At 38.6% G+C, this 13,488-nt stretch overlaps 1 protein-coding gene across 2 annotated transcripts in view; it reads right to left on the bottom strand.

Moving 5' to 3' along the window:
* Window positions 1-13,488, bottom strand: part of RBMS3 (RNA binding motif single stranded interacting protein 3) — a 705,920-nt gene that overhangs the window by 309,804 nt on the left and 382,628 nt on the right. For both annotated transcript variants that reach the window (XM_036406615.2, XM_036406614.1), the window contains one exon: window positions 12,732-12,790. In XM_036406615.2, the coding sequence (XP_036262508.2) occupies window positions 12,732-12,790 (59 nt within the window). The remainder of the gene's footprint in view (window positions 1-12,731; window positions 12,791-13,488) is intronic.

Below are 13,488 nucleotides of genomic sequence, written 5' to 3'. Positions count from 1 at the left end.
TGTGGTGTTACAGTCCCTAGAGCCCTGAGCCAGCACCCAGCCACCATGGCCCCAGAGAGAGCAGTCCTACAGGGAATGTGTCTCCCAGCTCCCTCTCCACTGCTCCTTGTGGGGGTGCAGCTACTGAGACTATTAAAGCAGTTGTATGGAAATATATCTTACAATATTTGCCTGACTCCAGACTCAGAATATTGGGGGAACTCTTCAAAATAAGTCCATGCACTGAGGCAAGAATCCTGACCCCACTCTCAAGCAGGCTCATGCCACAACTCCTGCTGTCATAAAAACTGAGTTTGCTCCACCCTTTGTACCAAAACTTGGCTGCTCTGGTGGTCAGAAACTCTCACCCATATTTAATCATGGCCTGTTTACTCTCACTTATTCTTGCTGCCAGCATTGTGCACACATTTTTTCCCTTGCCTAATACCAGACACTGATTTCTTCATAGACATTCCTATTTTGTTCTGGTTTTGTGAATGTTCTTTTAATTGCTATGTCTTCCATTCCTCACCAATCCTTCTCCATACTCTTTCGAATAAGAGCCTCAGCATTTCCAAGAACAAACTGAGACCATAGGACCATGAGTTTGACTGCATGGAAGAATAGGAACGAACTCTGGTTTTTGTCTTTAGGACAGCAAGAGGAGGGGAAGGTCAATTAGATTACCTGGATAGAAAGAAGTGCTAAGAGCAACCCTAGCAAATAGTTCAGGAGAAGAAATTAAAGTAGGAATTAACCACTTTAATATGCCAATCATCATTTCCATGTTTTACCCGTGGGAGAGCTGCACACAAGGGCAGTGGGTCCAGGTCTCTTAGGGCAGCTGCCAGTTCAAGGCAGGACTCAGGTGGTAAAGCAGGATTTAATCCAGTGCTGCATCTTTCCCACTGAGAGCTGCTGATGTTGCATCTTCTTGCATTGAAAGTGTCCCTCTAGAACTTGGAGCTGACCAGAAGGAAGGAGCAGGTTAGAGTCATGACAATCTCTCTCTCCAGGCAAGCAGATGGGGGAATTGAGAAAAATCAGAAAATTGAGAATATCAGAAGGTGATTACTAGATCTATCCTTCTTGCAAATAAAACACCAGGCCCAAGAAGCTAAGTGTACATACTGTAATGCAAGGTAACCATGGAGTCACTCAAATGCAGTGCTGACAACACAACTGAAACATCAGGGGCTCCCTAAGTGTCTTAAGCCTTAAGAAATAAGATGGGTAAACTTAACTACATACTACAGTCAGAACACAGTCACAGAAAAACTTTGAAAGCAAGGCAATGAGTGGATCATCTTAACACCAAGATCTAACAGAGACAGAGCAGTGGTGCTGGAGGGGTAGAAATGATCAAACAAAGCATGGCAGAGAGCAACACATAACCTGCAAGAGCTGAAATGCAGAACTATAGAGAAAAGCAGTAAGTGAGTGCTCATAGAGGACTTTTATCATCCCTACACAGACCTGGGCAAAATGAGATGTAATGCAAAGGTTTTTAGGTTTTTAGGTGCTGTTTCAGAGAGCAGCTGCTTAGGAAGCCCAGGACAGATGCAACTCTTAATTTCAAACGACCACAGAGAAAGTTATAGGACAAATTGACAAAAGTGAACACTAACAAATTGCAACAACAGATGGTATTCATCCTCCCAGTTTGAAAAGAGCTCCAGGATACAATAACTGACTACACACACTAAGAAGTGGTGTGCAGGTTGTTTTTTTTTTCCTAAAACTGACTTTGTACCAGAGGACTGGGAGGTGGCACACATGGTACCAACATTCTAAAAACACCCCAGGTAAGATCCAGGTACATAAAGATCTGTAAACTTGATGTCATATCCCCAGAAATTACAGAAACAGAGTAAAATCAATGGAAATAAAATATGTTGAAAGAGTTAACCTGACTTTTGTAGGTTTGTTTCACAGACCTATTGGAGTACTTTGAAAAGGTCAACAAGCCTGTGGATAAGGCTGATCTGGCTAATGTAGTCTGCTCAGATCTCCAAAAGACGTTTGACAAGACCCTCACAAAAGACTTCTTAGGAAACTAAGCAGCCACAGCTTAAGAGGGAAAGTTCTAGGGTAAACAATTGGTTAAGAGATAAAAACAGAGGGTAGAGGGCATGATCTTTCCTACAAGGGGGGGAGCAGGACCAGGGGACTTCCACAAGGAACTTTGCCAGGACCCTTACTGCAGATTTCATTTCTAAATGACAGGAAGAGGCTAAGCAGTGAGGTGACAAGATAATTTAGGAGACAAAACAGGAGATGCATCTGTGAAGAGCTGCAGAAGAACCTTATTAAATTAAGCAACTGGGTAATAAACCAGAAGAAGAAATTAAATGGAGATAAATGTAGTGATGCACATGGGAGAAAATTCTGGCTTTACATTATGATGCCCTTTGAAATGTCCATAAAAGTGTCAGCTTCCTATTTGCTCAGAAAGGCAAATTGAATTCCAGGAATTATTACAAAAGAAGCAGAAAGCAAGGCAAAGAACATCCAGCAGAAATATCTACATGTATTTCCCTGTCAGCCCCTCCTTTCCCATAATTTTTGAACTGACTGACCCCATTCAAGCAAATCTGACAGCGGTAGCAATCTCAAACACTTTTAAGTACCAAAACCTCAATCTCATTACTAGACACTGGTGAAAAACACAGCAGAAGACCCCCCCCCCCCCCCCCCCCACTCTTTAAGTGTTTAAATGTAACAATTTTACCACTTCTGCAGTAAAAACCCAAGAAAATAGAGCATGGCAGGCAGAGTTGTGCAATTCTTTCTGATGTCAGAACTCAAATTCACCCAACTTGATAAATATGTATGTGTCTGCAAAACTCGAAGCATATTTAATGTCTGTTCCATGACTTTCTTCTCTAATAACTGTCTATAATAGCAATAAAACATGTTTTTATTTAAAAAGGAAATTACTAAAGCAATGTTCAACAAATGAACAAAAAATTAAACACTAAAATATTGAGCACAGATGTTTGGGGGTTTTTTCCCCTTAGTTTTGGGGCTCTTTCTAAAGATACCTTCCATCAATAATGTGGAACTTAACCCTGCAATTTACTGTGAGCTGAAGTGACTGACAAGAGCAACCAAGATACCTCAGGCAAACCAGGTCACTCAGACTTTTTCTTGCTGTTTTGTGATTAAAGGCTGACCACAAAAACCTTTACATTCTGCAGAATGACATGCTTGGTTGGTTAAATATGCAGGCAATTAACACAGAGATAACATGCATTTAAATGGAGGTCCCATTGACCCCCATCTCCTGACTGCAACCTTTGCTCTGAAAGCAGACAGCTTAGCAAAAATATTCAATTAATAAAAAGCCATGAAGGGCAACAACTCCATTTCAATTAATTTAAAAATAAATAGTGTTTACTGTTCCATATTTAATAAGTTAATAAAAAACAACAGCACAACTAATATCCCAAGCAGCAAAGGAATGTGCCTGAAAAATCTTTATAAAGATCATATAAAAATATGCAACCTTTTTTCTCCTTTGTTTAGAATAAAGCAGAACATTCTACATACAATGAAATAAAGCAAGCCTGTCGTTTAATACGTTTAAGCCCCTTCTTTCTATCCCAGGTGTGATGCTACAACTTGCTGCCGTGACTGCCATCCCTCTCTCCAAGCATTCCCTACTGTCTCCACCCTCTATTCTTATACCTATACCTCTCTCCCAAACACCTTGTTGGCCAAAACTAGCACAAGCTCTGGTTCCACCATAGAGGAGCAACTAGTGAATTACTGTAGTTACTTCAGGTGGACCAAAACTAAATCCATCCCACATTTCTTGTAGCAGGACAACTGAGTGACTGTCCATTCTACATAAGAGGCCATTTTCTCAAAATATTTAACTTAGTTCTATTTGAAAGTCCCAGCCTTCTTTTGCTTTAAACTGGACAATAAGCTGTAAACTTCTATGTGAATAAAAAATTGACAGCTTGGAGACTTTGAAATTGGAAACCAAACTAAGAAAAATTTAACCATTTGTAATTTCTTATTAAAACTTGTAGTTTGGGGGTCCAGAGAAACGACATATCACACCACTGCCATCTAATGGAAGAAAACATCAGCCAATAATTGGTCCTGGGGAAGATCCAGTCAGACAAAAACTATTTCATCAAGTAGGAGAGTCATTTCTAGCACCTTTTCTTCTCATCTATAAATTTAGCTCTTCTCAAAACATTCTGGGTTGAAAAAACTCATTAAATGTTATCCAAATGTATGATTATTCTCAGGAGAGCTGAAAGACTGGTTTGGTTAAGGTTTTTTTGGGTTTGGGGTTTTTTTTTTGGTGGGGAATTCAGTAATTTAAAGAAATGTCATTGAACTCCATTCAAAATCCTACTACTACTTACGGTACCTAAATTGATTGTGGGCCCTGCTCCTTTTCAAAGACCTGGGCTGCAAAGTCCATATGAGAAGGTTGCCTTTTAGTTATTTTTTTGTAGATTACAATTGTTTTCCGTACTGTTGATTAGCACCCAAAGCTTTAGTGCTCACATACCTGTATATGGCTACCATAGCCGAAATACATGTAGCAATACTATTAATGCCTGGCAGTTCCTTTCCCAGAAGGGGTGTGGGTGGGTTTTTCGATCAGCATTGAGGGAACTACATCTTTATTGCCAGCAGTTATGATTTTTCTCCCGTGTTGCTCGTCTATTCCTGCTCAAGCAATCCTGCACCATCTCCAGACAGGCAGCCCTCAGACACCCGGAAAGACAGATGTAATATGTAATAAAAATGATGGTCCAGTCTCTTAGTGTTTCACAGTACACCTTCTACCAAGAAAGAGAACATCTACTTAATTCACTTGGGTAAGTGAACACTACTCTTTGAAACAAAAGCAGGGGGTGTGCAGTAATAGGGGAGAAGCAAGCAGTGACCTCTCTGCTGGCAAACCACAGAAATGAAGTCGCGTTGTAATTCACAGATCTGATTCAGAATGGTTCCTTTTGAGTACCCACACTCAATAAGAGCCTGTCAATTGGATTCATTAGCAAATTGTCACTATATCAAGGCAGCATATGTTTTGCATATGCTCTATACTCTGAGAGAGCTCAACAGAGTAGGCTCTAGCAAAACTAAGGAGCTGAGCACTGGCCTCCTCCTGCCTCTGCCCCAGGTTTCTACAGGTCAGCTGCTGTGCTGAAGATCTTGAGACTTTTGAGAAAGTAACCTCTGAACAGAGAGCCATCCCTTTTGGAAGAGATGACTTGCCTTCAGGCAACCAGAGACCAAAAAGATTTACTGGTGTATAGGATGCTGTATCATGGCATCAGAAAAAAAAAATTAAGCAAAGTGATTCTTCAAGACATTTGAAAAAGCCAAGGCATTGTAAGGAAGCTTTCAACAAAGCTGATTATGAACCGCTGTTCAGATAAAAAAAAAAATCTCTTCTGTTCATTTCTGTGCTATGAAATAGATATTTCCAAGTCTGCTGAGACCACTAAGAGCCTACTAGGATTACCCAGTCCCAAAATGCACTTCAAGTGCATGCCAAGCTATTGGCAAAGTTTTATACAGACCAATGAATCAAAACATTAATCACTGTGTACAAATGGAAATTTTACTTTTTTATTTCTCTGGAAGGAAACAAAGTTAAACCAATTATTTGTCAGCGATATGGGCTTGCAGATTTTGGAAGCAGTAAATTAAGAATAATCACAGATTAGATATGTCACAGAATACTTCAGCATCTTGGGTCTCCCTACATAAAATATTTGCTAGGCCATGAGTTCATTTATGAAAAGATAATGACCCAGGAAATTTTTTCCTTAATTGCAAGGAAGCCATTTAAGAAAGTGTCTGGGGAACTAATTAGGAAGGAGTTTTCTCTGTAGAGGACCTGGCTTTAAACTCACTAAACAACTTTTAGAGGTCTTGTTCAAGACAGAGCACTGTTTAGAGGCAGACAACAATGTTTGGTGAGGTGCATTTTGCAGGCATTGGGGTGGGTATGTCTCAGTCCTCACCACAGTGATGCACTGCCCAGTGCTGGTGTGCTCCAGCTATGATGACTTGTTGGGCACAACTCAATGAATCCTTTCCTATTTCACTTCAGCAGATGTGAAAAGCAGTCAAAAATATACAGACAGGAGAATCTCTACCTCCAAGCTAAAATGAGATTTTGCAAAACACTTGCACGTTTGCCAAGACATAACAATGCCCGCTGGCCAACCCAACAGGTGCCAGGAAAATAGCTTTGTTATGATACCTAAACACCCATGAACACATAATCTGTAAATTAAAGAAGACAACTATGTAGTTATTTTATATATATATATATATATATATATATATGCAGCTTTCCCATCCCCCCCCCCATATAGTTCCTGGTAACTTCTTAAAGTGGTCAGATTTACAGGGCATCATAGATCATGAGCCCAGAGATCAAACAAATTTTTATTTGCTAAGCTAGGGTGTGAATTTAGACTTCATTCTTGAGGGAACTCATGTTTTTTTTACTGGCAATTCCTTTCACTTCATTTTGATGTATGCCTGCCATCATGGTATTTAGACGCCTCCTTTAGGCATTTTTTTTAAGACTTGACTCTTGGTCTCATGTGGTTCCATAGTAATATCACTTTTTCATTTAAACAGAAAAAAATTATCTCAACCTTTACTCATAAAAACCACAGGAGTGAAAGTAAAAAAAAAAAACTCTGAAGTTTAAAAAACCTCCCAGAAAACAGACAAAAAACTTCCAAATATTCACAAATTTTAAACAATTAGCCTCATGCTGTATAATGTATCTTATCAAAACACACAGCACTGCAAGTTTGCTTTTTTCCTTTCAACTGTTTCAAAATGGGGACTCATTGACACTGTTGAAGACTTTGTCCTTTTATCTCTGCAGATTTGGTTTTATCAGCTGGCTTGCTAACCAAAAGTGGTACAACTCTGTTTGTGCACTCTGTTCAGGAGACCCAGGAGCAGAAGGAGCAGATGAGCTGGGGCTGCTGCAGGTCAGTGGTGAGAGGGACCAGCAGAGCCACAGACAGAACTCACTGCGTCCGCCCCACACTTGGACACTCGGCATTGTCCGGCTTTCACAAACTCCTCACTCACTGTCAGGAAACCTGCTGAATTAAAATATTCCATATTGCTACACTTCTCATAACTTGAGAACTATTATGCCACTGATTCCATAATGCTTTGGAGTGGATCAAAAAGAAAAAAAAAAAGTGAACAAACAATATTAATGTACAAAAAAACCAGCACATCTATTGCTACTCTGGCATTGAAAACAGGACTGATTTATTAGCTACACAAGTCTAGCATTTCAAAATTAAATAAGTCTGTTTTACAAATTATTTACTTTCTACAAGATCCATTTCCCCTTGAAGCACACTGTGCATGCCCTCCTAGTGTGAACAGTTTACAGTCTGTGATCAGGCACAGACCCACTTGTCTGGATTTTTTTCCCTTTCAAAATGGCAATTCTGAGAATCATAAATTACACAGCACAGTTATTGTAATTCGAGCTTATTCCCAATAAATAAAATTTATTAACTAAATAGCTTTCTATGTAGCTTAGCTCTTTCCCACCAGCTTATTATTTTACATAGATTTGCTTCACATTCCTAGTCACAACCAAATTGTGCCATCTTAAAAATATGAATTTAAAAATATAAAGTAAAAATGCATAATTTCATATAATCACAAATAACCTTCACTCCATCTTCTCTGGACAGAATATGTCCAGAGAATACTTTGTAAAATTTGAAGCTTTGAAAGTATTTTATATAACACACGTACCAAGGTATATCTAATACAAATATAAGCTTTGTTTATCAGAACACCAGAGCAGAAGCCTCCAGCTCATTAAGCTCCAATGCATTAGAGTATTTAGGGATGCTGGTGAGCTTAAGCATATGAGTAGCAACACTGACACAAGGCAGGACAGACTCCTTTTGGGAGATATGAAACATCACTTTATCATGCCATTCCAATTATCTCCAGCACTTACAGTAAGCCTCCAGTTATTCCATTTTTGTTACACAAATAAACTCTCAATTTATAAAATAGGTCATGGTAAATTTTACGTCCTGGTCTAAAAACAGCAAAGCAACTGGAGAAGTAAAAATGTATGTAATATATGGTCGGTTAACACAGATGACCTCATGGCATTTTTTTTTTACCTACCCCAATAAACCTACCCCAATCCTAATGAGTGCATATCTGCATCCACAGTTTTAATGTTTTAAAAAGAAATAGATCATTGCTAACATTTCTCAACCAGGAAAATGTCATAATGAAATACTAAAATTATAAACAGAGTCTCTGCAGTTCCCCTCATCATGTTAGGCACATTTCCCTCCTAAGACAAACACTGCTATTCCACATATCAAGTCACCCATGGTTTGTAAAAAGGTACATAAAATGAAGAATATACCACAGAAGTGTTTGCCTCCAACAAATTACAAATTTAATAGGTTTTATTTCTTAAAAAAAAAAACCCACAGGTGGAATTTCAGACTTTTAGTCATTCTCCTGTGCTCATCTTCTAAGGTACTAGCAAAATACTCAAAATCATGCAAGTCCCTGATTAAACCGGGAAGCAAATCTGCATGCATGCAATTACAGTGTCTGCAAGGGCAGACGCAGATGACAGTAATTCATACTCTAAGAAATGGGCCTGTGTATTTGGCAGATTAACTGTTCTGTATTCCATTGCTATGAGGTATGGAAACTGTACTGTGAAACAACCATTACTCATTCCCTCAGCTCTGAGCACGTAGGTCTACCAAAGGCAAGCCAGGCTGGAGAGAGTGGGGGAGAGGGCTGGAAAGAGAAGAGTCTACACATTTCAGATTAACACTTCTCTTGAATGGTTTCTTTTATTTCATTTCCCCCACTTTTTAAATTAGCAAATACAGTAGGCCCAGAAGGGGAAATGTGCAAGGGGAAGAGGAAGAGAGAGGAGGGAAAGAGAAAAAGCAAAGGCAGCCAAAACTCTCCAACTTGTTCATTAGGGGTTTTGTGTTTGAACATCTGAATGAATCATGTGTCTGTTTTTCATTATTCTCCATATGTATTTGTTCTTTGCTTTGTTCAGAGATTTCTGGCCATGTTGTCATGACTGTGCTTATTTGGTTTTATATATTGTTCTGTTACAGGGTGATGGTTACTTCTCCTCTGCCTCACTTAGCAGCTAAGCCACCAACAAAGAACAATCTGAAAATGAGAGGTTATGTGTCAAAAGGTGTCCCTAGCAAACTCCCTTGCAGCCTATATGATTACTTTAGATCTGACTGCTTAATTCAGACCAGGGAGAAATCCTGAGATAACACTGCTCCTTATCATGGCAGGAATGGGGTGGGTATCTCTTTAAAAATCTGAGGAATAATGTATAATGACTTAAAGTACATCACTGAATGTCTTCCTTAGTTCTCCAAAAGGAAAGCTAACACTTCTTGCTAAACAGCTAACACTTTTAACAGATTTGCTGTTACATGGAGGTTTGAAATAATTTCCTTACTAAATTAAATCTTTCTACTTTCAGCTTTACTCTATACCTTCATCAACACACAAATGACACTGAAATAAATTCTGACATCACTAATCATGTGATAATTTTTATCATTGAATTTAATCCACCCTACTTCATTGGTTACACAGCACAGGATGATGTGCTCATTTAACAAGATAATCTCTTACTTGGCAGAAAGTAAGTGAGACTCAAAAGACTGGAAAGGAGCAAACAAATAGTGTGGCTTTTTTCCTTTTGGGATGTTTGAATACTGGGTTTTGTTTAGGGTTTTTCTGGGTTTGGGGGGAAAGGGGGATTGTGTTGTGTAGGGGCGCAGTTGGTGGTTGTTGCTGTCTGCTGATTTTTGCTGGGTTTTTCTAGGGAATAGATGTAGACTCCACTGTTTTAGAGATGGTTTCAACTTCAACTTTCAGCAGATAGGAGGAAAAAAGGCCTAGCTGAAAATGCTGTGAAGTAGGTGTCAAACTGATGAGATCCAATTTAAAAAATAAGTTCTCAATGGCTCAGTATTGCACTACCTAGTGTACTGAGAGGATTTCCTCAAAAGTCTTCCCCAGGTCTGTCATTATTCACTCTTTTCCACATTATCTTGTCCAGTGGATTAGAGAAACCATTTATTAACTGTGAAGAGGATACTAAAGAGGTAAGTGCTGCAAGCACTCTGGAGGCTTAAGATTATACTCAAATATTAGTAAATTAAGGAGACAACAGGAAAAAAATAGGACAAAATTCAATACAGACAAGTGAAAAGCTCTAGCTCTAGGAGGGAATAATCAACAATCCAGAGCAGAGCATGCAATAAGGAACACCTGGCTGGCAGCAGCACTGGAAGAGAGTAACAAAACCAGGGGCTGCACAGAATCTCTCAGCATAAACCAGCACCAGTTTTCTCATGCAACACCCTGTGCCTCAGAGATGCATCTATATTTTAAATACATATAAATTTATTTATATGTATACATCAGTAAAGAGGAGAGACGTGATCACAGAGAAAACAAATGAAACCCCTCTATACTATCTAAAATGATCAAATTCAGGCCATCTAAAATCCTATGCCCAGCTCCAAGTTTTTCAGGTAAGGAATGAGCTAATTAGAGAGACCAGCAAAGAGCAATATATTGAGAAATTTAAAACAAATTGCCCTAAAGGAAAAAGTTAAATGACTAGTGTTTAGTCCAAAGAAAAGATAAGGCAGATACAGATTAGTCTTCCAATATGTATGTTTGATGCAAAAAGGAAAGGAATAAACTGCTCTACATGTCCACTGGGGATAAGAAAAGAAGCAATAGACTTAAATTACATCAAGAGAGATTTGGGTTATACATTAGGAAATGCTTCATTATAGTGAGGAGAGGGAGTGTTATCAAAGATTGCCTGAGGAGCTCAAGGAATCTCCACCACTGGAGGCCTTTGAGCAAAGGTTACAGAAATACTCCAAAGCAGTGGGTTAGAGCTGATCCTGCCCCAAGGCAGGTCCTGACCTCTTCAGGTCCCTTCCACTTCTGATTCCTGGGAAGGTTTTTGGCTTTTTTTGGCAGCCTTACTGAAGAGAAAGAAAATTGTACCCAGCATTTAAAGCAGTAAAACATCTATTATTTTTATGCCATAAAGCAAACTGTTAATAAATCCAATTATGTTTATGATCTTTTAATGGCACTGCTTATGTCATAAAGATCCATCTATGAAAATAGAAATAGATATCTCTGCCCTACAGTGTAATACAACAGCATGAAAGCAAACTAACAGAAAATACAAACTCATTGTTATATGGCTCCTATTAAAATAATCTTAAAGCTAACTGTAACATAAAGAACATTAAACCCAGAAATTTTTCTTTCTCAAAATTTTAGCATTCATATTCTTTACAATATTTTCACTTCACATTTTGTGTTTCACAAACAGATCCACTCCTTTCCTTGTTTACCACTGGCAATGGGAGCAAAGGAAGTTCTGCTCACAAGGGTATTCCTTTATAATGTAATACTAAAAAAAGAAAAAACAATACCAAACCCCAAACACAATGAGGTCTTGTTCCTGGTGTGATATTCAAAGAAATACTGAGTGATGTTATCAGAATTCTGCCAGAAGAGAGTGCCCCAAGGAAATCAAACACACATTCAGGCAAAAGCAAATGCACAGCAGTGCAGCTTATGACAATGGCCCATGACCAGCTGGGTTGGTAGAGTTTTCTAAGTCTAGAACTGCAGTCTTCCAACTTGCTTTTCTCCTGAGTAGCTAATAAATGCTGTCTCTGGCAAGCAATAGATAAGGTCACACAGTTCTACAAATCTCAAAAACATTGCTGGCATGGGTGGCAGAGTTTTTCTCCCATCTCATAATCTCCGCAGAATGCTTCTCTGCTGCTTCTCTTCACCCCATATCTGGACACTCACAAGACAGTCCTAAACTGCAACGCCTTTTCTTTTTACAAATGAATGTAGAAATGCTCTCCAGGATGTGTTTCTTTTCAGGAGAACCCACTCTAGCAGATCTTACTACTCCAAAAGTATTCTGTACACCACTGGTGGAAAGCTACAGAATCATTTTAAGGCACAGCTTCTCCGTCACAGACTCAGTGACACTGCAGACTCATAAATGAGTAACAATTGTAGTCCTGAGATAGTACTACACACATTAGTCAATATTTTCCTCAGCAAATATAGCTACACACACACACACACAAAACATGCTATATTTCATTTAAAAATATTTTCATACATTAGCAAAAAAATTAGGAACATAAAACTGGAAGAGGAATTACTTCTATATCTCAGTATTGCAACTTGTAGATCTAATTATGTCATAAAAAATATTTTCTTCTTCTATTAGCATATGCCAAGACTTTACAAAAATATAAAAATTAGACCAGGTTTTCCTTTTCCAACTTTTCCCAAAGGTTTCTAAGTTTTATATAGGAAATCAATTTGCATCACTGATGATATCATTCAAATCAGACAGCACTATGTGGTTAGAAGGCAATTTACTTTTCTGCCGAAGCAATTTGATACTTGTTCTGATTTGTGATTTTCATTTTGTTTGTTAATGAAAAAAATTAATGAGCAATGTTACTGGAAGCACAACTCAAAGCTTTGGCATTATTAAATATGTTTGTAATATACAGTGCATTATGTTGATTGCACAGTTGGAGCCAGAGCTTTGGCAGTCAAGCCACCAGTCAATCATTCAAGCTGATAATGAACTCACAGGGTGGACACTTTGCACGTACCTTTGCACTGATTTGTGTTTTTGTCAAGAATTGCCTTTGTGGATACAATTTTCCCATACCTATGGAGAAAACAAAAATCAGAAGTACAAGTTACCATATTTTAGTAAAGTACGTAGTGATTTTTGCATGCATATATAACACATATCCTAGGAAGAAGTCTAGAGCTCTTGAAAAATGTTCATCTGATATCCTGGAGAGATCCCTTATGCCACTAGCTCAAACACCTTTAGAGTTCCCCAAGAGCACTTGCCACAACCTGTCCATCTCTGGTCCATGCACTGCCAGTGTAAATGCCAATCATAGGAAGGAATTTAGGACACTAGTAAAGAGGCTTCTTTGAGTAAATTATTTTAAGTTTGTTTAGGTTAAACACAGATGGATCACATATCTTCAGGATTAATGAAAATGCAGGAATTATGGTCACTTTTTATACACAGGGATCAACAGCTGTGCTCATATGTGCATCCATGTCTATGTGTATACACTCTACCTAGTTTGGATAAACAGAACCTTTGAGGTTTGTGAGCATCTCCCAGCTCTTGTCAAGATGAATGTTAACACTTATTTGAATTTATATCCCCTCCCACAGATAGCATGGCACTGCACTGCAATTTGATAGACTAAGCACAGTGAAGAGGGAATTTGGGCAGCTACAACTTGTTATATAAAGCAACCAGACCATAAAATAGGTATCTGTGTTTACCTCACAGAGGTTAAGACTAAAAATGCAGACTTAATAGTATCACAAAATCCAGGT

This window comes from Molothrus ater, chromosome 1 (assembly GCF_012460135.2).
Source record: "Molothrus ater isolate BHLD 08-10-18 breed brown headed cowbird chromosome 1, BPBGC_Mater_1.1, whole genome shotgun sequence".
Taxonomy (NCBI): Eukaryota; Metazoa; Chordata; class Aves; order Passeriformes; family Icteridae; genus Molothrus; species Molothrus ater.
This window is presented reverse-complemented; position numbering and strand designations above follow the sequence as displayed.